At 34.4% G+C, this 25,460-nt stretch overlaps 1 protein-coding gene across 6 annotated transcripts in view; it reads right to left on the bottom strand.

The window, feature by feature from the left end:
- Positions 1-25,460, bottom strand: part of Ssx2ip (SSX family member 2 interacting protein) — a 37,764-nt gene that overhangs the window by 7,706 nt on the left and 4,598 nt on the right. For 2 of the 6 annotated variants that reach the window (XM_046443236.2, XM_046443238.2), the window contains exons 2-11: positions 15,055-15,186; positions 14,253-14,422; positions 13,266-13,478; positions 11,115-11,225; positions 9,419-9,554; positions 7,952-8,027; positions 7,697-7,874; positions 3,387-3,537; positions 1,763-1,899; positions 1,256-1,429 (exon numbers count right to left, since the gene is read on the bottom strand). In XM_046443236.2, coding sequence (XP_046299192.1) covers positions 1,256-1,429; positions 1,763-1,899; positions 3,387-3,537; positions 7,697-7,874; positions 7,952-8,027; positions 9,419-9,554; positions 11,115-11,225; positions 13,266-13,478; positions 14,253-14,422; positions 15,055-15,097 — 1,389 coding nt within the window. In that variant the 5' untranslated portion in view covers positions 15,098-15,186. Of the gene's footprint in view, positions 1-1,255; positions 1,430-1,762; positions 1,900-3,386; positions 3,538-7,696; positions 7,875-7,951; positions 8,028-9,418; positions 9,555-11,114; positions 11,226-13,265; positions 13,479-14,252; positions 14,423-15,054; positions 15,187-20,910; positions 21,203-25,460 lie in introns of those variants that run through there. The other 4 variants (XM_046443237.2, XM_058579000.1, XM_046443240.2 and 1 more) reach the window with 4 other exon arrangements.

Below are 25,460 nucleotides of genomic sequence, written 5' to 3' on the forward strand. Positions count from 1 at the left end.
AGCTACAGAGAAATTCAAAGAATTCACTAACTAGTAATACAGCTCTTATGGGTAGCGAAGTTTAATAATACAGAAAATTTTCTATGTGTCTAAACATATTAGTTTATGGAATGAACAATATTTATATAATCATGATGCTATCAGTGTTGTTGCCTGGTTTTAAATTTTCAAGTCTCAACTTTTGACAAAGTACTTATTTCTACCCTGATTATATTACAGGATGGAACACAAATGTGTTAACACCTGACAATGAAAAATAATACCATAAACAAAAATAGCCAAGTAAAGGGGGAAAGAGAGGTGGAAGAGGATAACTATCAGAATTTCTTCATCTTTCTTTGCAGGGATTTGATACTGTCTGAAGATGAACAAATGTGATATGGAAACATCAAATATATTATTTATTTATAGTAAAAAAGGAAACCAAAACAGCAAAAGTTAATATTATGAAGAAATCAGATGTGAATGAGGAAGAGTATAGGTGGAAAATACCATAAGATCACTATATTCTTTTATCTTACACAACAGAGAATTGATAGACTAACATCGAGAAAAAATTATTTAAATACTATATATTTAAGTTAAAAGAATACTTTCAGAAGAATTTACCAACACAAACATTTAATAGTGGTTACCACTAAGGAGTGAAACTAGGAATAAAGGAAGAGGATTTTTTCTCACTTTGTAGTCATATTTTTTTTAAAAAAAACTGTGTTCAGACATTACTTCTATAATTTTTGAATGGAAACATATAGGTAATACATTGCTTTAAAAAGCAAGCTATAGAATTATACATGAATAAACAATCTAAACTATTAATTATTAATGCATACATCCCTGAATGAGAGACTGGAGATAGAAGGAGAATTTTGTTTTTAACTGTATTTTTTTCCCCCCAAACAAAGCACATGTTCTTGCTTGACTGTCTTCTGGCATACCTACTGATAGAGGCTAAGGTGCCTACGACACTGTTGTATGAAACTAAAACTCTTCGCAGAAGAAAGCCAATCTGAAAGGAATAAATAAATGCTTATAGCTTATATTTTAAAAACTGCAATTCCCAATCTGGTAAGGGAAAAAAAGATATCATTCTATAATGTTCATATGCTTAGCCTCCCTTCAGTTTATGAGATGACCAATAAAATCCTTTAGAGAAAAAACTGGATAAGAAAGAAATAAAAGCAAACTAAAAGCACTGTACTGAAGGCTATGCCCCAACCTCCCGAATTTTCAAAAGCACAACTATTTAAAATACCTCCAATCCTAGGCGAATAGCAGCTTCTGTAAAGTTTCGTCTTTCTTTCTCAAAATTCTTTTTTTGCTCTTTAAAAAGGGACCATTCTTCTTTGAGGCGTTCCTTTTCTTCCAACAAATAACAGTCTCGTAATAGTGAAGTGGTATCATCGTCACATGCAGTAGCGAGCTGCTGCTATTAATTTTAAAACATAGTAAGTTCCAGGGGATCCCTGCAACACTCCGAGTTGAAATGAAAGCAAGGGAAGACAGGTTAAACTTTAGCGAAAGGGCAGACATTTATGAAGAATCAGAAAGTCACATGACAATTCTCCTTTCTCAAATACTACTACCTCAACTATATAAGAAAGGGTATAGGACATCACCTGTTAGCAGACAACTTGGTTTAGACTGGGAAAAGTGATAAATATAAAGATCTTAAGAAATACAGGAATAAAATCTAGTAAGATTCTGTAAAATTCTGGCCTTTTATAGGGGAGAACAGCTTTGAAAGGTAATTCACATTTACCTGTAAAAGTTGCTGCTGTGTTTTAATCATTTCTTTACATTGCTGAATTTCTAACTCCAGTTTCTCAGTTTCTTGTTCATGGTCTTGTCGTGATATCACATCTTCATCATTAAAACCTTCTAAATGTACCTTTGAAACTAACAGAAATCCAGTAAGATGACAAAGATTAATACCACCATTAGTTTTGGGATGTTTTGAGCATGTATTTAAAAATCAAGGGTCTCAGAACTTTTTGTAGAATCTCATAGTTTTCAAAAAAGATAGGTTTTTTTTTGGTACCAGGATTGAACTCAGGGGCACTCGACCACTGAGCCACATCCCCAGCTCTTATTTTATTTAGAGACAGGGTCTCACTGAGTTGCTTTAGTGCCTTGACATTCCTTAGGCTGGCTTTGAACTCATGATCCTCCTGTCTCAGCCTCCCAAGCCGCTAGGATTACAGGCGTGAGCCACTGCACCCGGCTAGTGCTTTCCTTTTAATAAACAAAATAAAGTTAAATTTGTTATTTTAACATTATAAAGCTTTTTAAAAGCAAAGCAACTAGAAGTTCATAACAACTCTAAATTTGTATGACTTTTTGCAAAGCTCTGTTGTCAACCTTTAATTTGTAATCCATATATATTCAAGACTATGTCCTGATTAGAAATAGACAAATTAGCTACATTAACAGAATGTTAACAAAAATAATAAATTCATAACTATGTTCTTGCTGATAGTGTTTCAGAGATCAATGCAGTCTTCAAATCTTGTTCTCTCATACGACATTCAACAAATAGGAAGTCCAGACATACTTACTATGTACTAAAAGACAATGACTAACATGAATAACATGTACATTAATACTGAGACTAATAATTTTGCTCATTATTCTTTACTACTTAAAACAATGATGTTGAATAAATTTTTGGTAATTTAAAATAAATTTTCTTTCATGAACTTCTTTTAAACCATGGAGACTTTATTTAACAAATACAAAATATTAGGGATATATTCATCAACATAGATTTAAGTGTAAGCCAGGGAATAATGTCTAAAATAATACTGTTAAATGAAAGAAGCACACTGAATTAAATATATATAATATTGAAATTTTATTTTTATATTTTTAAATAAATAAATATTTTGTAAATCCATACAGAAGTCTACAAAGATATTCACCTGTTAAGTATTATATAAAAGGAACTGAACCAGGATATTCTACTTTATATTCTTCTTAATTGATATTTTGCATTGAACATCTATTATTTTGAAAATAATTTTTAATTATTTAGAACCTAGTGACATGCAAGTATCTTGGAGTGAGCAAAAGATTCATCTTTTTCTGTATTAATGAATGTCTTCATTTTCAAGATATAGAAAAAAACAAACAGTTTGCTCAACTGTATAACTGCATTCAGAGCAGATGGATACATGAAATCCTCTTTTCAAAGATTTACTTTGAGAGCAAAGTTTATTTTTCTTACTGAAGTTAAAATTTCATGGCAAAAAGTAGGCAAAATCTTGCTTTAAAACCACCAAATTGAGCTACCAGCTTCATGGCAGAGCCCATACTGTGGCTTTCCAAGTGACTGGAAATAAATGGCTTATCACAAATCATTTTGCATGCAGGAAATAAGTAGTTACCTTGATTATCAAGTTTTTCTACATGACTTTTCAAAATTCTCCACTGTTTTCTGATGCTGTTTGTAAGCTGCTCTCTCACAGTTTCACAAGATAGGTCCCACATACTCTCTCTGGTTAGTTCTCCAGCATCTTCTTCAACATCAGAGATAACCTACAAATGATGACAGTGAAAAAAGAAAGACCAGTATTTTAAAATGGTTTTACAACCAGGCAGTAATGATCAGATTGATTACAAGAAAGAGACCTACCTAAATAATTTCTGCGTTGTATTTTAGGCATACATGACCCAGTACTTCTATTTTGAGAAAAAACAATGTTGAAGATAATAACTCCCCAACTTAGATCTCCTTAAATCTGAATTTGAATCTAAGCAGTGACAAAAGTCATGGAGCTGTTTGAGGAAGAGATGCTCACTACCTGTCTAAACTCATATAGAGAAGTATTACATTATATATATATATATATATATATATATATGTATATATATATATATATATATATATATATATATCATAAACTAATAAACCTTTGAAATAACCTCTGAAGTAAAAGCAACTATTAATCCTACTTTCCTCATACAATTTTTATACAACTAGAGATCTTTTAATTATGCCAAGACATGAAATTATAGAAGAATGTAGCAAATTTTAGTGATAAATTATTATAAAGAATTACAGTAGGACAAAGGACATGGGAAAATAATATTAAAAGGCAAATGTCATAATGACCTGCCATCTACATAAAATAGTTCTAATTTGTTATTATCATCCAGGAAGGTAGATATACTTTATTAATTTGAACAATAAAAAGAGAAAAAAATAAGATACAAGATGGAAAGAAAGAGTTGATTAGACTGTTCCCACAGCAGATACAACAGCACTGGGCTAAAAGAGGTCAAGGTCCCCAAGGCAGAACATGTACAGGAAAGGCCCAGGATGTGGCTCTTGTGATTCTGATTGTTGACAATTTATCTTCAGGAGTTACTTGTCAGTAACTTCCAAGGAGTCACATCTTTTCTTCTGTCCATTATGTACAAGTCTATCAGAATACAGATTGAATATCCCTTTTCTATAATGCTTGGGACTAGAAGTGTTTCAGATGTTTTTGGATTTTGCAATATTTGCAATATATACGTATACATAATCTCAGGGATGGGACTTAAATCTAAACCCAAAATTCATTTATATTTCATATATACCGTATACACACAGGCTGAAAGTAATTTATATATATTTTAGTAAGCTTTTGTTTTGACTGCAACCTACCACAGGAGGTTATCTGTGGCATTTCCTACTTGTAGTATCATGTTGGTACTCAAAAGTTTCAGATTTCAGACCTATACTACAAATTAGTTGTTTAAAAAAACTAGTAAGATTTCTTACTGGGTGTTTCCCAAACAGTATAACAAGATGAAAATTAAAAATTTACCTAACTTGAATTTTAGGTATCAAACAGCCAATGTAATAGGTATTTCATTTAGCAAGCCAGCTAAATAATAAATGAAATATGGATGTTACTTAGGCATTCCAAGGTTACATCTTGCTAAAATGCTCCAAAATCTTTCCTTTAAAGAAGGGAATGGTTGATTACTTAAATTTTAAGATTAAAGGAAGCTAGAAAAATGGATCTTCTAAAAACAGCAAATATACTTAACAGGTATTTCCCCAAACTTAATACATTGGAATTATGAAGAATTACACACTGGCTAACTCATGGGAGGAAAGGCATCTGAGAAAGATCTCCTTGATTTATTACTCACTTTTTCTGAATAAAGGTGATAATGAAAGATTATTAAAGGATGGGTCAAAAACTGAGAAAGACTAAGTAATGGAAACCATGCTAAGTCTGAAGAGGTATCAGTGAAAGTTAACAAATGACTAGAAATGAAGGCTTTGTGAGAAAAGGTTAACAGTTGATTAGACTGTTCCCACAGCAGATACAACAGCACTGGGCTAAAAGAGGTCAAGGATGGGTCAAAAACTGAGCGTATAAAAGAATACAGTTTGTATTCTCAGTTTCAGTTGTGTTCAGTTATCTTAGTCAACTAAAATCCTAAAATACATATAGAGCAGTAAGGTATTTTCAGGGGAAGGGAGAAATCACATATAACTTTTATAAAGACAAAATATTAACTATTTTATTATTAGCTACTAATTATTAATCTCTTATTGTGCCTAATTTATAAATTAAACCTTCTCAGAGGTATATGTTATGGTTTGGATATGAGGTGTCCCCCAAAAGCTCCTGTGTTATGCAGGAATATTCATAAGTAAAATTAGATTAGGAGAGCTGTAACCTTCCTAGTTTCAATGGACTAACTGGGTGGTAACTGTAGGCCAGTGGGACATAGCTGGAGGAGGTGGGTCATTGGGTACATGCCCTGAAAGGATGCATCTTTCCCACAGTCCCTTCCTCCTTTCTTTCTCTCTCAGCTTCCTGGCTTCCATGAATGAAGCAGCTTGTGTCTATCATGTCCTTATGTCATGATGTGCTGCCTCATCGTGGGCCCAAAGCAATGAACTCAGCTGATCATTGACTAAGCCTGTGGTACTGTGAGCCAAAATAAATTCTCCCTCCTCTTAAATTGTTCTTGTTGGGGATTCAGATCACAGTGATGAAAAGTTGACTGATATAGTATATGTATAGGAAAAAACATGAGAAAGTTTAATAGGAAAACAGGATATACAGGGTTCAGTATGATCTGTGGTTTCAGGCATTCACTGGGGGTCTTGGAATGTATTCCTATGGATAAATGGGGTTGGGGGACTATGCATTCAAGTAACATTTAAAAACAAATTTTAAAGAAAAATAGGAGGCAGGATGAGCTTATTAGACTTATTTGTTAAACCCCCAAATAAATAAGTCTCAAATATGGGTTTAAAATACAAGTTCTGGTGACTTGCTAAGAAATTAGCATTTCTCATCGACAGTGTTATTTTTAGATTTTAATCACTAATGTGAATTAAGATTACTATCAGATTACTTAACATGTACAATGACCACTTCTCCACATGTCTCTCCCAAAAAGAGCTTTTTTAAAAAAAAAAAAAAAATTATTTATTTTTTAGTTATAGTTGGACACAATATCTGTATTTTATTTTTATGTGGTGCTGAGGATCAAACCCAGGCCCTTACACATGCTAGACCGCTAAGCCACAATCCCAGCCCCACCAAAAAGAGCTTCTTGAGGGGAAGAGTCAGTATCTTTTTGCTTTTTCTTTCCAGAAACTACAACATAATGAACAAGCAATAAATACATAGATGAAATGATTATTTGTTTCCCAAAGTTAACAAAAGTACATCACATGACACTTAGAAATAGTTGAAAAGATATTTGGGGGGTTGTGGCTGTGGCTCAGAGGTAGAGCACTCACCTAGCATGCGTGAGGCACTGGGTCCATCCTCAGCACCACATAAATATAAAATAAAGATATTATGTCCACCTATAACTAAAAAATAAATATTAAAAAAAGAAGATATTTGCACAACGGTTACAGCACGAGCTCTAGAAATAGACTTTGATTCAAATCCTAGTTTTGTCATGTATTATACTGGGCTACTACGGTGGCTCAGTTTCTTCACCTCTAAAATGGGGATAATTATAGTACCTAAATAATCAAAGCTTAATATTAATATTCTCACATATATAGTACATATCATAGTGCTTAGCATGGACTAAGTCACCAAAAGATTATCTCCACTATTTCCCAGGGCATGTCTAGAAACATGCAGGGACACTGGTTGTCACAGTGACTGCAAGTAGCACAGCAGTGACTGTCCTGTTCAAAATACCAATAGTGTATTCACTAGGCATACCTACCCAATGTTTGAACTGCCCTACTGTTATGGTTTGGATGTGAGGTATCCCCCAAAAGCTCACGTGTGAGACAATGCAAGAAGGTTCAGAGAAATGATTAGGTTGTCACAGTTTTAACCCAATCAGTGAATTAATCTCAGGGATTAACTGAGTGGTAACTGAAGTGATAGGGTATGGCTAGAGGAGGTGGGAATTGGGGTGTGACTATGGGTTATATTTTTGTATCTGGCAAGTGGAGACTCACTCTCTGCTTCTGATAACCATGTGAGCTGCTTCCCTCTGCCACTCTCTACCACCATTAAGTTCTGCTTTACCTTGAGCCATGAGGAATGGAGGTGGCCTTCTATGGACTAAGAACTCTGAAACCGGGAGCCCTCAAATTTCTTCCCTAACATTGTTCTGGTCAGATCTTTAGTCATAGCAGTGAAAAAAACTGACTAAAACACCTACTTTGCAATCTAAAGAGCATATTAGAGAGAAAAAGGCCACTTACAGTTCCTGTACTATCATCTGCTCTTTCTCTAGGTTTCTTCTTTTGGGGAGAAAGAAGAGAAATCATTTCCTTTTTCATTTGCTGAAGAACCTTCTTAAGTTCAGCATTTTCCATTAGGATTTGTTTCTGACGATATTCATAATCATTCAAGAGAATTTTGTACATTTCATCTTCATTCCTGAGAAAGAAAACATTGTTATGAAAATGCAGTGGAGAAAACAAAGTCTAAGTCTATAGATCTAAACTGGCCTTTACCTGGCTTCTGTTTTACCAGTCCTCCAGGAGCCTCTTTTTCCATCAGCTCTCCCCACATAATTTAAAACGTCCATGGCTACAAACATGAAAACACAAAACAAAACCAATTCTTATCATACGTTATTCGAAACTTTAATGCATCCTATACACACTAGGGATATGAGTCAACTTGATATATGGGTTCAGATTTGGGCTCAACAGCCTAATTTCAAATTTTTAGTTCCTCTGCTGGTGAGCACTGAGATCTTAACTACTAAGCCACTTTCTTCACTGACACAATAGGAATAATGAAATTATTTACCAAAGAGTTTTTAAGATCATAAGAAATAATGCTAAAGGTAGAGCTGAACATAGAGTCTGGCACACAGTTAAGCATTTAATAGTTCTGATTTTTTCATTACTAATTTCATTATCGACAGTTGGCAAACTATGGCCTGAAGGCCAGCCACCTAATTTTATAAATAAAGCTTCCCTGAAACACAGCCACATCCATTTGTTTACATATCTTCTATGGATACTTTTTCTTTACAATGGCAGAGGAGTAGTAGGTACAAAAAACACCTGTAGACCCCACAAAGCCAAAAAATATTTACTATTTGGATTTCTATAGAAAAAGTCTGTCATGCCCAATTATCGTCATCATTATCATCACCACTGTCATCTTCAAAGAAGTCAAGAATCCTGACAATAGCAACAACTCTTCTGCCCTAGATGGAGGACACATTTGCTATAAGAATGAAATAAGATGAGAATAAATTACTGCAATTTTATAGTTAATAAAATCACTATGATTATGTCATTTCCAACTGGGTTTGAAACTGAAAACAACTAGACCCCTAAATATAAGGGCCAGTTTTCCAAAATTAAATCTTTGATATGCCAGTAAAATTGTATTGTACAGCTCTACGTTCGTGTCTGATTGACTTTTTATCTATACTATTGACTTGCAATCAGGCATATACTTTTGCATGAATTGTTGTAGTTTTCAGAAGAATACTTTTAAAAAGGAGACCTTAGACACTAACTTTTACAGTACTTCTTTATGACTAATCACTTCAAAACATAGAACCAAACTTAAAGGAATTCAAACTGATATAAGTGATTTGGTCTGATGAACAATTTTCTGAACTCTAAAATCATTCTTTTGACATTCAGAAATACACCCTGGTTCTTAATATTTTCAGTTCTTTGCTATGGAAAAATTAAGAGTATCTTTGGGCTCAGTTTCTCTCTATGGCCCAATACTACACCTGTTACGTTAAACAGATATATACAATTAATAAATCAAACCAAAATGACTTTTTTCCACTAATCAGTTCTCTAAATTTCCAGTTTATACAGACATACTAAAACTAAAATCAATCTAAAATCTACTGTATAAAGCATGAAAATAACACATCTTGAGCTGTCGTCCTCAATCCTTTTATAATTTTAATTCCCTTGGCCAGATCTTAGCCAGCTGCTTACTTATTTTTTTATCCTTCTTGTTCATAACAAGTTGATGCAGACGTTCCTTTAGCTTATTATATTCACGTTCTTTTCTCTTCATATCATGATTATACTGAGTAGCTCGGCTTGCAATGATATTTTGTAATTTTTGTACCTGAAAAAAGCATTTCCATCAAATGAGAAATGATAAATCCAGTTAAAATTCACAAATTCAAAAGAGAAAAGTATTAGCAGTCATCTTCCCATAGTACTTAAATTGAGATAATTCTCCCTTCTTTTTAATGATTACAAATCACTTAAATGAGTCACGAAGTTTATATTTCTTAATTTTAAAATTTTCAGAATATTAACTTTCTTTTTTTTTTTTTTTTTTGATTTTAATTTTTTATTGTGGGTCAGAATATTAACTTTCTAAATTATATTCTACATCTTTTTACTATACAAATATTCTTAGTAACTTAGAAACCAGAAAATCTTATGGAAGTATTAAAATATTAAGGGCTTTGTCTGAAACAATTAGGATCCAGATAGTCATCTTAAAAAATGACCTCCTTCTCCTATTGACTTGCAATCACTTTACTTCGAACATTAGGTCCGGATAGGCGGAGTACACCAAGTGATCATGAGGTACATTAGCTAGTGGACATGTAGTAGGTAACTAGGCCCACTTCTCTCTGATCAACATTTGATGATCATCTATTATGTGTCAAAATAGGTATCTACCAAAGCTTCTCAGGCAGTACTTGACATAAGTGCTTTATTCTACAAAGACATTCTCAATCCTTGCTAGAGAATAATATGATTAACTTATTCCTTACCAAAGATGAACTGTTTTCAAACCATTTAAATCAACAGATCTGGTCAAACTTTTCACAGAAAAGTTTATTAAATATACCACTAAATATTAAATATACTACTAAAAATGAATGATAAAATTATCCAAATCAAAGGGTTTTAAAGACTTACACTCCCTTAAGAGTCTTTCATAAAACACTGAAAGTGTATTTTTATAGCTATTACATGGAATAAAAATAAATAATAAAGTAAACAATAAAAACAGAGCAATAAAAACATAATAGTATAGGTACCAAGTATAGATACATTACAAAACAAATCCATTAATTTTGTAAGTCCAACTAACCACTGAAGAAATTAGAAATTTGTCAGAAGATGTCATAATTCTAAGAACCCACTGGATTAGAAATTAGAATTCTACTAAGTAAACCTAAAGCAAAAATTAGAATTATTATATCTTTCACCTCAGAAATAAGATTTTTAATGAGAATTGCTCCTGTGCCCACTGAGCCAAGTAATTGCTTAACTGGACCAATAACGTCAATATTTCAGATAGTACAAAAAGGGGCAAGTCAGACATCAACTGCAGATACAGCAGAGCACAAAAAACCTGCATTTAAAGCACCTTGTGCCTGTGAAAAAGTGAGTGAATCTGTGTGCAGGAAGGATGGTACAGGACACTGTTGTTATCTGCTATGAACCTAAGCCAAATCGATCCCCTGGGAGTGGAAGGCAGAGTGTGTAGTAGGGAGAGTTCCAAACCTCTTATTTAAATATGATTTTATACACAAAGGTCCACCACAGCAATTTGACATAAATAATAGGTTTTTTAAAAGTTACATGGCTCTTATGGTTTCACCTCAAATTTCAAAAAATAAAAAAAAAAAAAAACTTCATATGCAATAACTTGATAACTTACCTCATCTTTTTCATTTTTCAGGAGCTGATGCAAATTCCTGTTTTTGCATTGCAATTGTCTGTCTCTCTCCTGAAGCCCAATCATTTCCCTCCTGGAGGTTTCCAGTTGTTCCTAAAATATTTGTATGCCATTTTGACCAAAATTATATAAATTCAAAACAACTGAATTCTTAAGTCAATAACAAAAAAGTCATACAGACTAGTTTTGTAAGCTAAATTATAGTGGCACACAAAATGTTTATTTAGAGCAATTACTATGCAGCATTTATCTAAATTTACATATCAAATTCTATTTCATTTAAGTTCCAAATTTTGTGTGTATGTACAAAAGGAGCTTCAAAATGGTTCTCTTGAAAGACTTTTCACTTATTCCATGATGATGCCACTGAACCCATTTAAAATTTCTTCAGACTTTTTATTTCTAATACTTTTTATTTTTTACTTTTTGGTACCAGCGATTGAACCCAGGGGTACTTAATCACTGAGCCACATCCAGCCGTTTTTATTTTTTATTTTGAGACAGGGTCTCATTAAGTTGCTTGGGGCCTTGCTAAATTACTAGGGCTGGCTTTGAACTCGTGATCCTCCTGCCTCAGCCTCCTGAGTTGCTGGGATTTCAGGCACTTGACACCAAATCTGCCTTGTTTTTAATACTTCTGCTGAACACTTTGGAAGATATCCTCATCTATAATATCATCATCACCTTTCCTTTGAGAACAAATTTTTGGCTTTGAGAAAGAGACAAGTGAACTACAGCTAAGCCAAAAGAAGGGTGGGAATACCATCCCTGGCGTTACTTTAGTTCAAGTCCAAAACCTCTGCAAAGACATGCTAACAGGCACCCCCATCGTGATGTTTTCTGAGCCCCGTACACCTCCATCCTGAATACAAATGTGCACTCTCCCAATCATTTCTCCACCTTTCCACTAGAATGAAATTTACACGATATCTTCCCTCTGTTTACAACTTGTTTACAACTCTTCAGCGCCTCCCAGTTTCTGAACCATGCCTTTCAAACCATTTGGAACCGGGGTTAAAAGCCTCACCTCTCACCATTCTTCATCCATATTTTACACACTCCAGCCCCTGCAGGGCTTTCTGGTTACTTGAAAGTGAAATGCACTCTCAAGCTACCGTGCTTTTCATGCAAGTTACATGCTCTTCCTGGAATGCCTTTTCCAAGAACAAAGAAATCCAATATACAATAGTATATTTAGGAAAAAATTAGACTTGGATCCCAGTACATTATATCCTCAACAACATACATAAGTCCTCACCATATTTTGAACACCTTATTCCTCTCTGCCAATATTTTTAAATATAAGCCAGGTATGGTGGCACATGCCCATAATCCCAGTAGCTTGAGAAGGTGAGGCAGGAGGATCACAAGTTTAGAGCAAGCCTAGGCAAGTTAACAAGGCCCTAAGCAACTTAGCAAGACTCTGTCTCAGAATAAAAAGTTCAAAACAAGTTTTAAAAAAGTGTGGGGCAGTGGAGGGAGCAGCATAAGCTACTGGGATGTAGCTCAGTGATAAGCAGCCTGGGGGTTCAATCCCTGGAAGGCAGGGGTGGGGGGGGTGGACATGAAAGAATATTAAAGCAAACCAGGAACCAGTAACAAATGTTCTAACATTTTAAGGCAGCAGGCCAATGGCCTTGTGAAAATAATTTCATTTTCTCGGAGAAAAATTTAATAAACCATCTTTCTATATGGTCTTTTTCTAAGCCCCAGGACTTTTGTTAGATATTATCTGGTCTATTTTCATTATTGAGCTTTAGAACGTTTGACATAAACACATCAAGAATATTTTTCTTAGAATGAACTAATAAAGCTCTTACAAAGAATTTTAAATTAAACAATCTACTTTGTTAAGGAAGATTACATGGGGTGGTGTAATCCTTTTCCTCAGAATATAAACATTTTCTAAGTTAAATTTCTAAAGATTAATAAGTCATTAGAGTAGTCATAAAATCAATGCCTTCAATATAGATAATAGGAAGCAGTATAACTGATTTGTGCAAATTAAGCTCAAAGTTTCAAAAAAAACTAAAGCTTTTAAAAACAACCTTAACATTTGATAGTCAATGGACATTTATAATTATTATTTATATAATAGTGATACTAAAATACAGAATGATATATGTTTTCTACCTTAAGTTTTGCATAGCAGTTCTGCAGATGGTCCATATCACTTCCCAGTTTCAGATTTTTTGTTTCCACATTTTCCTGAGCTAGAAGGTTTTTCCGCTGAAGTACAAGTAGCTCATTCATACAATTCAAAACAGCAACTATATTTAATTCTCTTTTTGTGTCTTTACTTTTGGATTCTTCATATAATGAAGGAAAACCAAAAGTGGTCAATTCCTGGTAGGAGAAAAATGTTTTTTTAAAAGTTGGTTATCCTTAGGGAGATATTGGTCAAAAAGATACAAAATTTCAGTTAGATATAAAGAATAAGTTCAAGAAATCTACTGTACAACATGTTGACTATCATTAATAACAATGTATTGTATTCTTGAAAATGCTGAGTAGATTTTAAATGTTCTTACCACAAAAAGTATGAAGCATGTTAATTAGCTCATCTGAGCCACTCTACAATGTACATATATGTTAAAACATTGTGTTGTATATAAGAAATATATACAATTTTTACTTGCCAATTAAAAATTTAAAAGTTAATTTTTTAAAAGTTGACTACCAGAGAGCAAAAGAAACAATATTTTCTAAAAAGAAACAGAAATATTTTCTAAGTCAGAGAACTATACTGAGTTCATTGAGAAACTAGTAAATTTCCCAAAGAACAAAAAAATTAAAAGAACTGTTTTTTGTGTTTTTTTTTTTTTTTTTCCTAGACTCTGCTCTATAACCCCTGTGACCTGGAGTAAGGTACTTAGTTTTCTGCACCAACAAAATGAGGTTAAATTCAATGGAGAAGCCCGGGATGATGGTGAGGCCAAACTGCTCCAAATACAATAGCTAATCTTATATGAGACTAGATCATTACCAAGGTTGTCAGTAAATCTAATCTAAGTCTCTGGCCACTGCATAACAATGTACTTGTGCTCGACAAATGTTTTTATAACCTTCTATGTATGTTCTATTGAATAATGATTTATGCTATTTATGAAAACATGTTACCTGATCAAGATATGAAATACTTTGTTCAATATTCTCTTCTGTGCAGAAGGCACTGAAAAAGCTGTGCACACTTTTTGATAAAGGTATTGAAGAACATAGCACTTGCTGTGAATATAGACTTGATGGAGACATCTTTGTTTCTGAGGTATATTGAGAGAGATTTTTACTTTCTGAAAAGAATCAATAAATAGCATTTGCATAACTAATTAAAAAAAATGTTTGTAAAACTAACTTACCAGTAAGATTTTAAACTTTACACATATACACACATATTTAAGAATTTTTAAATTGGGATGAAGCCATTTTTATCTGATACCTATGTTTTTTCTTTTTCCCCAAAAACATAAAATTAAAGTAGTATTCTTGGTAGGCATGTTAAGTGACAATACACCTTAACTTCTACTTCTTTAGACTTATAAAAAATTATAGACAAAACACACTTGTCTATTTCACTCAATGCTTACGTGACAAAGGAACAAACCTGGGAAACACTGAAGTAGCCACTAAATATATTTCAAATGCATAAAAATTTTACTCAAAAATATTATGTATCCAGTAAGCTATCTAAAGCACTGAACCCACTGATTATAGCACCTTCTTAGCTCTCTCTAATAACTTTACTGAAGATGAAAATTGGACACTTGTAACTATTTATCTCTCTCTCTAGTCACATCTTCAATATTTTCGTAACTTTTTAATATTTTTGTTGAAAACATTCACCTTGACAATTATTGCTTTGATTGCTAGTTATTTTAGATTCAGTTAAACTGCTTTGGTTTCCCTTTACTTTAGATTCAGTTACCTGCAGACAGACCTGGATCTGTAATAGTCATCCAATCTCCCATAGCAATTTCCAGAGCCAGGATACCTGAGGAACCAGTTTAGCACTGAAACATGTAGACCAGCTGCTGTCACTCTTCTAAGTAGGCATCTCCTTAAGAAGCAAATGACAGAATAATGGCCTCTAATTTAAAATATGAAAACCAGTATAAAACCATTATGTAACAATTAGTTGCATGTGCTTCAAAACCAGAAGGATTTGCAACATTTATTCCCACCCATGTGGATACAGAACATTAGTAAAGTTTAAAAATTATATAAAAAGATGTTACATATATGTACAAATATATAAGGATCAAGGCTAAAGGTTCTCTAGTTCTCATGGGGGTATTTGTGTTACTTCACATATAAGCTACATGGTACCTGATATGACTCACAATATAAATCTAAGGTAAGGCATTGAACTAAGTAACATTTTTATACAATATCCTTTAAAACAAAGCATAACTCTTATTTACATAGATAAAAAGATGAAAACCTTCTTGGCCAACATTCCCCATTTTGTTTTCCCAAACTTTTCTTTCAAATTCTAATTGCCAGTGTTGGCCAGTGTAGGGCTTGATGCTATTCAAATAACATCAATTTAAACTACTATCAAGCCATCTGGCAATCATGTATCAAAATTAAAAGTAAAAAATGTCTTCATCTAGAAAGTTCACTTCTAAAATTTTATTTTAATAAGGTAATGTATACAAAGATTCATATACAGGTTGTTCATTACAATAGGAAAAAGAAACAATTATGTTCCACAATAGAGGACTGGATAAATGAGACATTTATACAGAGAACACTGAATAGCCTTGAAACAGAACTAGGGTCCCTAACAAATATCTAAAGGCCAGAATACAAATGAACTAAAAAAGTAAACTAAATAAGACATGTAACCTTTTCCATCTACCACTCATGTTTCCTCTTCTTTAGAGATAATGGAAAAGATATTTCTCCATCACAAGAAAAACAATTCAAGTAAAATTATAAATGGCAACTGGCAATTGATTTCAAGGTCAGGGACAGAAGGAGGAGGGGTGGAGTCTGCAGGCAAGCTGAAGAACATGTGCCAACACTTTGGACAGCTGCTTCTCCACTAAAGTAACTTGCCAAAAGAGAAAGCAGGTTCTATGTTGATAGAACTTTGAGTTTTTAGAGATGTTGGAAATCTAAATTTTTATGTGAAGTCTCCTTATTTTTAAATGGTAGAAGCCAATTAAAAGTTCTTAGCTCTATGCAAGTTATATTGTCAGAAGTGGGGGAGTGGGTAGAAGGGTATATGAGAACCTTCTGGGGTACCAAAAATGCTCTGTATCTTGGTCTGAGAATTGGTCACATGGGCATACATATAAGTACATTTCATCAAGTTGTACACTTAAGATCTGTGGCCCTGGACTGTAAATTGAAACTCAAATAACAATGGCCATGTGTAACAAGCCAAATAAAATGTGTTCTCAGGCCAGATCTGGACTGAGGATTAACAGTTTATAACCAGTATCCTCAATATTTCAGGCTGTGGAAAATAATAATGTGATGTTAAGATGAGTTGCGCACAGTAGCACAGGCCTGAATCCCAGCAGTGTGGAAGGCTACTGCAAGTTCAAAGCCAGCCTCAGCAAAAAGCAAGGTGCAAAGTAACTCATGAGACCCTGTCTCTAAATAATATACAAACAGGGCTGGGGATGTGGCTCAGTGATCGAGTACCCCTGAGTTCAATCTCCAGTGCCTCCCCCCCCAAAAAAAAAAAGTTAAATGAAATTTTCACTCATCCAACAAACATTTATTGAGCTCCTATTATGTATCAGACATATTTTTTTAGGCACAAGGGAGGCTTTGCTCTTAAGAAGTCCACATTCTGGTGTAAGGGGGAAAAAGACACTAAAGAAGCAAGCAATAAACTAACAGTGATAAGAACTAAAAACAAAGTAAAACATGATAATATGAGATAATATGAGAGTTTAGGGATGGGGAGTATCTGAGTTTTACACTCAGATAGTGACATGTGAACTGAGACCTAAATAATATCAATGACCAAAGCAGATAGGTAGAAAAACAGCAGGAACAAAGACCTGAGATTGAAACGAACTTGATAAGTATGAAATACAAAGAAATCCAGTGTTTGAAGCACAGTAAGCAAGGCTAGAAAAGTAGAGGGTCAAAGTTCTCTGAATTGCAATAAAACATAGGTAAACAGTTGTAGGCAGGAAAGTAAGAAATTTCATCAATTGCTGTTGAGTAGATCACAGGTAGGCAACAGTAAAGGTTGAAATCAATAAGGAGGCACTGCGACAGCCCAGGTGTAATGACCAGTGATACACCCCAGTGCTTCCAACAGTGGAAGTTCAAACAGATGAATTAGAAATGTCCTGTGTGTGTGTGTGTGTGTGTGTGTGGTGCTGGGGATTGAACCCAGTGCCTTGTGCATGCAAGCCAAGCACTCTAAACTAAGCTATATCCCCAGCCCTAATGAAGAAAAAACCTTTATGACTTGCGGATGGATTGAAATGTGGGTAAATTAGGAATCAAGGATTATTTCCAATTATGGAGAAGCATCCAATATATTTTAATGCAGAGGATGTTATGTGTTATTTTATATGTCATGTCACACATGCATACATACACGTGGAAGGTTATCCAGTCTGGCAATGATCTTTTGCAAGTATGCTACTCATGTGCTTTGGTAAGAAAGGGTACCCTGATCAATTCTGTACATCCCACTATCCTTAAATGAATGCCTTCAATAACAGAATAAAATTTGAGTCTGCACCAAGTAAGAAAAACATTTATTTTACTTCTGGTTTTCAGAGATAGCAGCTATAAGTAAAATAAGACTGCAAAGGGCTATGAACCCATTTGTTCTTATGTAGCCCTGCTTTAGGTAAATAACCTCTCTGAGCCCTACTTTCCCCACTGGTAAACTAACAAAATAATGGCACTTATTTCAAATTTCCCATGAGGATTAAATGAGATAATGTATGAAATCGGTACACTGTTTGGTATATGGAGCACACAGAATAAATATTAGTTATCATCATCATTTAGACACAGAAAATTAACTTTAGTAAAAGTTCACATATCCGTCATCTTCATGTTAAAGAATCCCCACACACACCACCAGGACTGCCCAAGGTCACGCTTATAATTGGCTGTGAATGCAGGACACAAAACTAAGTTTTCAAAATCCTGTGCTCCTTTCATTCTACCATTATTTAACTTTTCAACATTGTAAATGTAAATTTACCTATAGCAACCAAAAATAGAATGAAATAAAAAATCTCCAGATTTTCTTTAAAAGATCACTTTGCAGGGCATGGTGGAACAAGCCTGTAATCCCAGCAGCTCGGAGGGCTAAGGTAGGAGGTATGCAAACTCAAAGCCAGCCTCAGCAAATTAGCCAGGTCCTAAGCAATTTATCCAGACCCTGTCTGAAAATAAAAAATAAAAAGGGCTGGAGATGTGGCTTAGTGGTAAAGTACCTCTGGGTTCAATCCCTGGTACCAAAAAAAAAAAAAAAAGAAAAAAAAATTCAGATCTTGTAATCCACTTTAAACTATTTCATTTTTTATAAAATTTAAAATTCATCCCTGCTTTGCCACAATCAGCTTCTTTCTCATTTATAAACCCTTTCCTACCCTATCCTAAACATTAATGCAACACTGAAACTAATCTTACAGACCTAACAAAAACATTTGGTTCCTGAAAATTACACGTTTTTTTTTTCCCATCAGAAAAGTTCCTTACCTAGTTCGTGTTAAAACTCAGGTTCTTAATACACATCAAAACCCTGTAGAACTTTGGGGTAGGCAGCTTCTCACACAGACCCCAGTTATTCCTGCTTCTTGAGTATGGGCTGCATTTAGTGACTAGGTTCTAACAGAAATACAACAAAAGTGATGGGATTTCACTTTGAAAATTAGATTATAGAAAGGGTGTGGCTTTTATTTTTATTTTACTTACTGTTTCTCAAATCCCTCTTCCTGAGGCAAGCACACTATTGTGTTATGAGTGGCCCTATTTAGAAGCCAATGTGACAAGGAACTTATGTATGTGGCCAACAGGACCTGAAGCCTGCTAAGAGTCATGAATAAGTTTGGAAGTGGATCTTACTTCAAACATTGAGCTGCCTATAGTCTGGCCAACACCTTGATGGAAACCTAGTGAGAGATTCTGAGCCACAGGCACCCAGCTAAGCTGTGCCCAGATTCCCGACTCACAGAAATTATGAAATAGTAAATGCTTGTTAAATTGCTAAATTTTAGAGTAATCTGTTATACAAAAATAAACGAAGCATATGAAAAAAATGTATATATGTATGTCTCTAAGTCCCTTCTAAAATTTACTCCATAATTACATGTCTCCTACTGAAACAACTAAAAATTGTATTATACATTTCAAATGCAAATGATCAGGTTTAAAACAATATCATCCACTATGCAATTAATCATCCCACGTTACAGTTAAATGCCTCCCCCACTATTTTATGAACTTCTAGAGGGTAGGGAATGTACTCATCTCTGTAGCCACATTCCCCATATATAGCAGGTGCTCAATAAATCTCTACAATGAACTGAGTCTCACACATGACACTTCAAATTCTGTGCCTATAGCTATGTTTTCTTTCACCCATCCCCAAACTAATGCTTTTTCACAACATAGCTCAACCACCAAACCCTGCACAGTCTTCTCCAACTACTCCAGCCCATAAAACTTTATGCTATACCCTCCATATATTTACTAGATAGGAGCTATCTGTGAAAGATAAAACAAAGTACCATATGCTTATATTTCTGCATTCCCTCCCACCAAGCTTAACAGAATAGTCAGTGAATACTCAAGAAAATAACTCATCATAAATCCACTCATTCTGGAAAGTAAACAAGATAAAGGAAAAACAGCAATGGAAAAGATGCAGAAGATGAGTCAGTCCTTTGGGGGGGAAAAAAAAATAAAGGCATTAATCTTGATTCCATTTCTCCTATCCTTGTTATCCTCCAAATTTCAGAGTTCAGCTGAAACACAGCATCTTTTTCTTTTTTTTTTTTTTTAGTTGTAGTTGGACCCAATGCCTTTATTTTTCTATGGTGCTGAGGATCGAAACAGTGCCTCACCTGTGCTAGGTGAGCACTCTACCACTGAGCCACAACCCCAGCCCCCCCACCCCCAACACAGTATCTTGATTCCCTTTACAGGTTACACTATTTTAAGTGTTCTTTTCAAGCTCTCTTGCAATTCACTTGAGAAGGTACAATGCCCACCTAATCATAATTCTAAAACCAACTGCAATCAAGTGTCAGGAAATAATAGCTTTCGGTTGTACATAATAACATTAGACCACCTGGGCTTCTAAATATTGCACAGGATTTTTTACAAACAGCTAAAGGTTGTTTTTTGTTTTTTTGGTTTTTTTTTTTTGCTAAAATATTACAAAGTTATAGTTCTCAAACTGTTGGGTTAAGAAAATAAAATTGTTAAAAATAAATCTTTAAACATTAGTCCTATCTTACAAGTTCAGTCATAAAACTTGAGAATTTAGTTATCTGCATATTTTAAATGTTATTATAACTATCAAAATGAAATATGATTATTTAAAATAATACCACCTTCTACTATAATTTTGTCCCAAAAGGGACTATAACTTTCAATTCCATTGCTAATACTTCTGCTAACTTAAATAAAACTACTGAAGTATATATATTGGTATAGAAACACATATAATTCAATCTCTTAGAAAATCTAAATTCAAAATCTATAAATTATTTCATCTGTGTGGTATAATTATATAGATATTTTCCAAAAATGAATTAATCTTAAATAAAATTTTAATACATACCAAAACAACCAAAATTCAAAAATTGCTATTATCCTAATAATTTGCCTTCTTGTTGAGTTTGTAGCTATTAGGTGGCTTCACAGTTGGAAAACACAGGGCAAACAATGCATGGCTCCCTCACAGGCCTGGGTCAACAGACTGGAGTCACATCCTGATTTAGGTCACTTATTGCAAGACCATCTCTCCAGGCTGGTTTCCTCACCTGTAGAATAGGAGTGATAATACCTATTTCTTAAGGTTGTTGTGAGTGTTTAACATAACTGGTGGAAAACTAAGTACAGTCTACTAATTTAATATACACATGTGCCAGGCACTGTTTATATGTATTATGAAGTCAGTCCTCACAACAACCTTGTAGTATATTGTTTCCCTTTTACAGATAAGATTGAAGCAGAGAGGTTAGGCAATTTGCCCAAAGTCATAGAGCTAAGGAGGAGAAAAATCAGGATTCCAACGCCACCCTAGAGTGCAGAGACATTCTCTTAAGGGTCCTGGTCCTGGTGTGTGGTGGGGGAGAAGCTTTGGTCCCAACGCTGCCCCTTAAAAGACAGGACCTCTTACTGGATCTTCCAATTGGGCAAAGAGATTGCATAAAACAGTGCAAAGCACAAATTATGGTAAAACATTTCATGTGTATCCCTTTGGGCTAAGGGATACAATCACAGCCAAGCTCCTAGCCAACACCTGTCATTACAAAGCTACCTTAGATTAAGGAACAAGGAGCTACATGCTGTACTTTATAAACTCCTTACATACCATACCCACCCTTCAATGATTTATTGCTGCAGTATGAGAAACAGTATGGTTATGGTTATGCACTGGATGCAAAGTCAGACCACCTGGTTTCAAACCATAGCTCCACCACTTACAAACTAAGTGATCCTGAACAGAAATCTCCTCTGGGCCTCATTTTTCTCATCTGAAAAAGGGGGATAAAAACAGTCTTTACCTCAAAGGATTATTATTGTGGTCAAACAGTAAATTTAGTTAATAATTTTATTTAATAACTTTTAAAAATAATCTTATACATATAAAGGACTTAAAAAAAAAGTTCTTGGGTACAAGGTAAGTGCTCAATAAATGTTAGTTATTATTAGCTATTTCACTAACTTGGAAAGGTTTCCAAACTATGTTTGGTAACTTAAAAGGCTGCAAAATAATACCTAACTTGATTTTATTTGGTCTTTTAAAAAATCTAAAATTATACATAAAATATATATTTTAAAAATCTGCTCCATAAATTTATAAGTTTGCATGTGAACAGAAAAACAAAATGGAAAGACCAATCTAGAAATAAAAAGGGGAGAAACAGGGCAGTACTTTCCGTTTAAGAAATAGGACTTTTCTTCTCTTCTACTCTCCCTCCTCCTCCCTAATCTCTCCTCCCTAATCTCAGGGGAAACAGGATTATCTTTCTTCCCCATCCTAAGCAGAGTTATCTGTCCTTGAGCACACACCCACCACAGGAATGAAGCCAAAGGCACCAGAGGATCTCAGGAATGACTACCACCCAAATTAATAAATGAATTACAACTCCCAACAGAGAACACTGGGAGTGTAGCCTTAGAGTCACCTCTTTAGAAGCAGCCTGTTCCTGCTGATGGGCAGAGTCACACAGCCTCTGGGACAGGAATCCCCAGTGTTTCTTCTTTGCTAGCAAAGCAATAAAACTTATTTTCCCCTTTTCTCAAAACTGTGCCCTTGCTATTGGATTGTTATCAGGAACAAGAACTAGGCTTTTCAGTTAACACTTTCATTCTATTCTCTATGTACATTCACACACACACACAAACACACACACACATTATGGGTAATTTTTACTCTTTTTGGTTCTTTCCGAATTTTCTATAAGTGAATGTGTTTTCATATAATGAGAAAAAAAAATATGGTGGCAATAGTAAGGGCGATTACGGTGATGTTAGGCAAAGGCAATGGGGATGAACTGCACCTCTCTCAACCTCCAAACCTAACGTTAGAAAGGCATAAGTAACGAAAATATATTTTCAGATGATCTAAACACACAAAGCAAGCAGTTCTTTGGGCAAAAACTGATCAGAAATTATACAAATGTCTGAGAGTTATGGAGATAATTGATAATATAGGGGAAAACAACTTTACCAGAGATCTACAAAAATATAAGCAATTATATTTCTTGACATTTATTACCACATTCAGTCAAAAAAGTAAGCAAGCATAACTGACAAGGATGTTGTAGACTGTATCATTATTGTAATGACAAAAAGTGAAGACTAGGCATCAGAGAAACAGCTAAAATCCAAAATATATGGAATAGTCAAAAGCAGCCCAACTCTGGGATAATTAAAGAACAGAATAGATCTGCACGCACAGAAGATTAATGGAAACAGTATGATCACCACTTTTGAAAAATCAAACTACCTATACATTTAAGAGAAAAGTCTGAAAAAGTTACCAATTTTTACAAATATCACTCTTGGGGATCAGATGATGTTCCTAGCTTCAAGGAGGGGTGGAAGACCAAGACCTTTACTTTATACACTTTTATGCAGCTTGAATGTGTTAGGAGACATGTATAATTTTGTGCAATTTTTAGAAGCAGGGGTTCAAGCAGAGTTAAAAATGAGATCCTGTGTGTGAAAGCACTCAGCTTAATCTCAACTGCAACATTACTACATGGATGTCCGGCTATCAAAACATGTCTATGGGAATGTCTTTAGGAACATAGTCCATCAGGAACACGGAGATCCAAAACACAGAAGCCAAACTTTCCCCAACTGTTATGAAGAATTAAATCAGAATACCAGCAGACCTAGCAAAGGTGGGACTCTGCCCTAGTTCAATTAATAATCCATCTTGGTAGGAGGAAAGGAGGAGGGAGACTGACTTTTATTTATAACCATTACAACTTTCTTCAAAAAGGAATGTTTTTACTCTATTAACTGTCCATGAATCAAGCAACTAAGATGCATTTCTGCTTCAATGGAAAGGTTCATTAAATCATATATGGCACTTAAGAATCTATGCACAACATCTGATATTTTGTTTTTCACTGACTTTCCACTGGTAATGTATTCATCTGTTTTCGTCCTGTTTCTTCAACTAAACTGTTAGTTCAATTTAGTTCAGGGCAACCTCACTTCAGGAAAACTGCACAGAATACTGAAAGAGCAACAGACCCAATGTCAGGGCCTGTGGTTCTCAGCAACATTTCCATCACTTAAGAAGCAAACTTGAACTGATCATAATTTCTTTGTTTCAGTTTCCACATCTGTAAAATTAGGAGGTTAAACTAGATGATCTTTAAAGAATTGTCTGTTCTACTATGATATTTACACTTGTCATGGGATCTAATATGAAATTGAGACTATTACATTTATATTACAATTTTTTCTCCACATTTTTATAATAGAACATGTACATATTATCTTCACAACTCAATGATTAATAGAGATTTCATCTAATTTTAATAATATAATAAAATTTATTAAGCAAATACCACTTACTTGGAACAATTTTAAGCATTTTACATGCATTTACTTATTCAATCCAAATAGATACTTTCCCCCATTTACAGATGAGGAAACTGAAGCCCAGGGAGTTTTCTTGTCCAAGGTTACACAGCTAGAACACAATAAAGTTAAAGATTCCAACCCTGGTAGCCCAGCACATTTAACCATGACACACTACTATATCTACTGCAGGAGAGGAGAGTATGTACACTACACCAGCTGCTATTTCTGGATACAGGTATTCTTTTCTAGCATATCACCCTGATGCTAGATTTCAATCAGACAGAAATGATTCCAAATGAATAACCAGAATGTGAACTATCTAAAAGTAGGAAACAATATTAAATGTAGCTATTAAAAAAAATTTTTTTTTAAATCTAGTGACTACAGAACCCTAATTGCCAGGCTTTTCTAGAATTACCATCCCCCTTCACTTTGTGTTTCCAGAACACCGTGCAGTGACTTTTACAATGTAGATCTAACTAATAAAACTTCTCTTCCATCACTTAAGTGGAGTTCCAAATCAACAGACATCATCATCCTCTTTGTATGGGTTATGCTTACTGATGATTTATATTGTACGTCCTACGTACAGTTATATTCTAACTCTATGAATACAGAGCAGAAAGAATGTTGAAGTTGCTATCTTTCCAATAGGATTGCACAACCAAATTGCAAATAATTAATAAGACTGATAAACTACAGACAAAAACCTTATCTGTCATGGATTATAAGTGGCCACTCTCTAAACTAGATATTTTTAAATCATATTTAGTCATACAAGTCCTTTAGAACAATATTCTGCCAATCTCCTCCAAACAATGTTTCCAAAATTAGCACCATTTTTAGTATCCCTGGTACAAAAACATTTTTTAGCGATCACATATGCCAGGAACTACATAAGTAAGTTGTCTAAAACTTCGCTTTTGCAGGGCATGATGGTGCATGCCTGTACCCAGCAGCTCCAGAGGCTGAGGCAAGAGAATTGTGAGTTCAAATCCAGCCTCAGCAAAAGGCAAAAGCAAGGCGCTAAGCAATCATTGAGACCCTGTCTCTAAATAA

This window comes from Marmota monax, unplaced genomic scaffold (assembly GCF_021218885.2).
Source record: "Marmota monax isolate L192 unplaced genomic scaffold, Marmota_monax_Labrador192_F-V1.1 WCK01_AAM20220418_F8-fsc00046, whole genome shotgun sequence".
Taxonomy (NCBI): Eukaryota; Metazoa; Chordata; class Mammalia; order Rodentia; family Sciuridae; genus Marmota; species Marmota monax.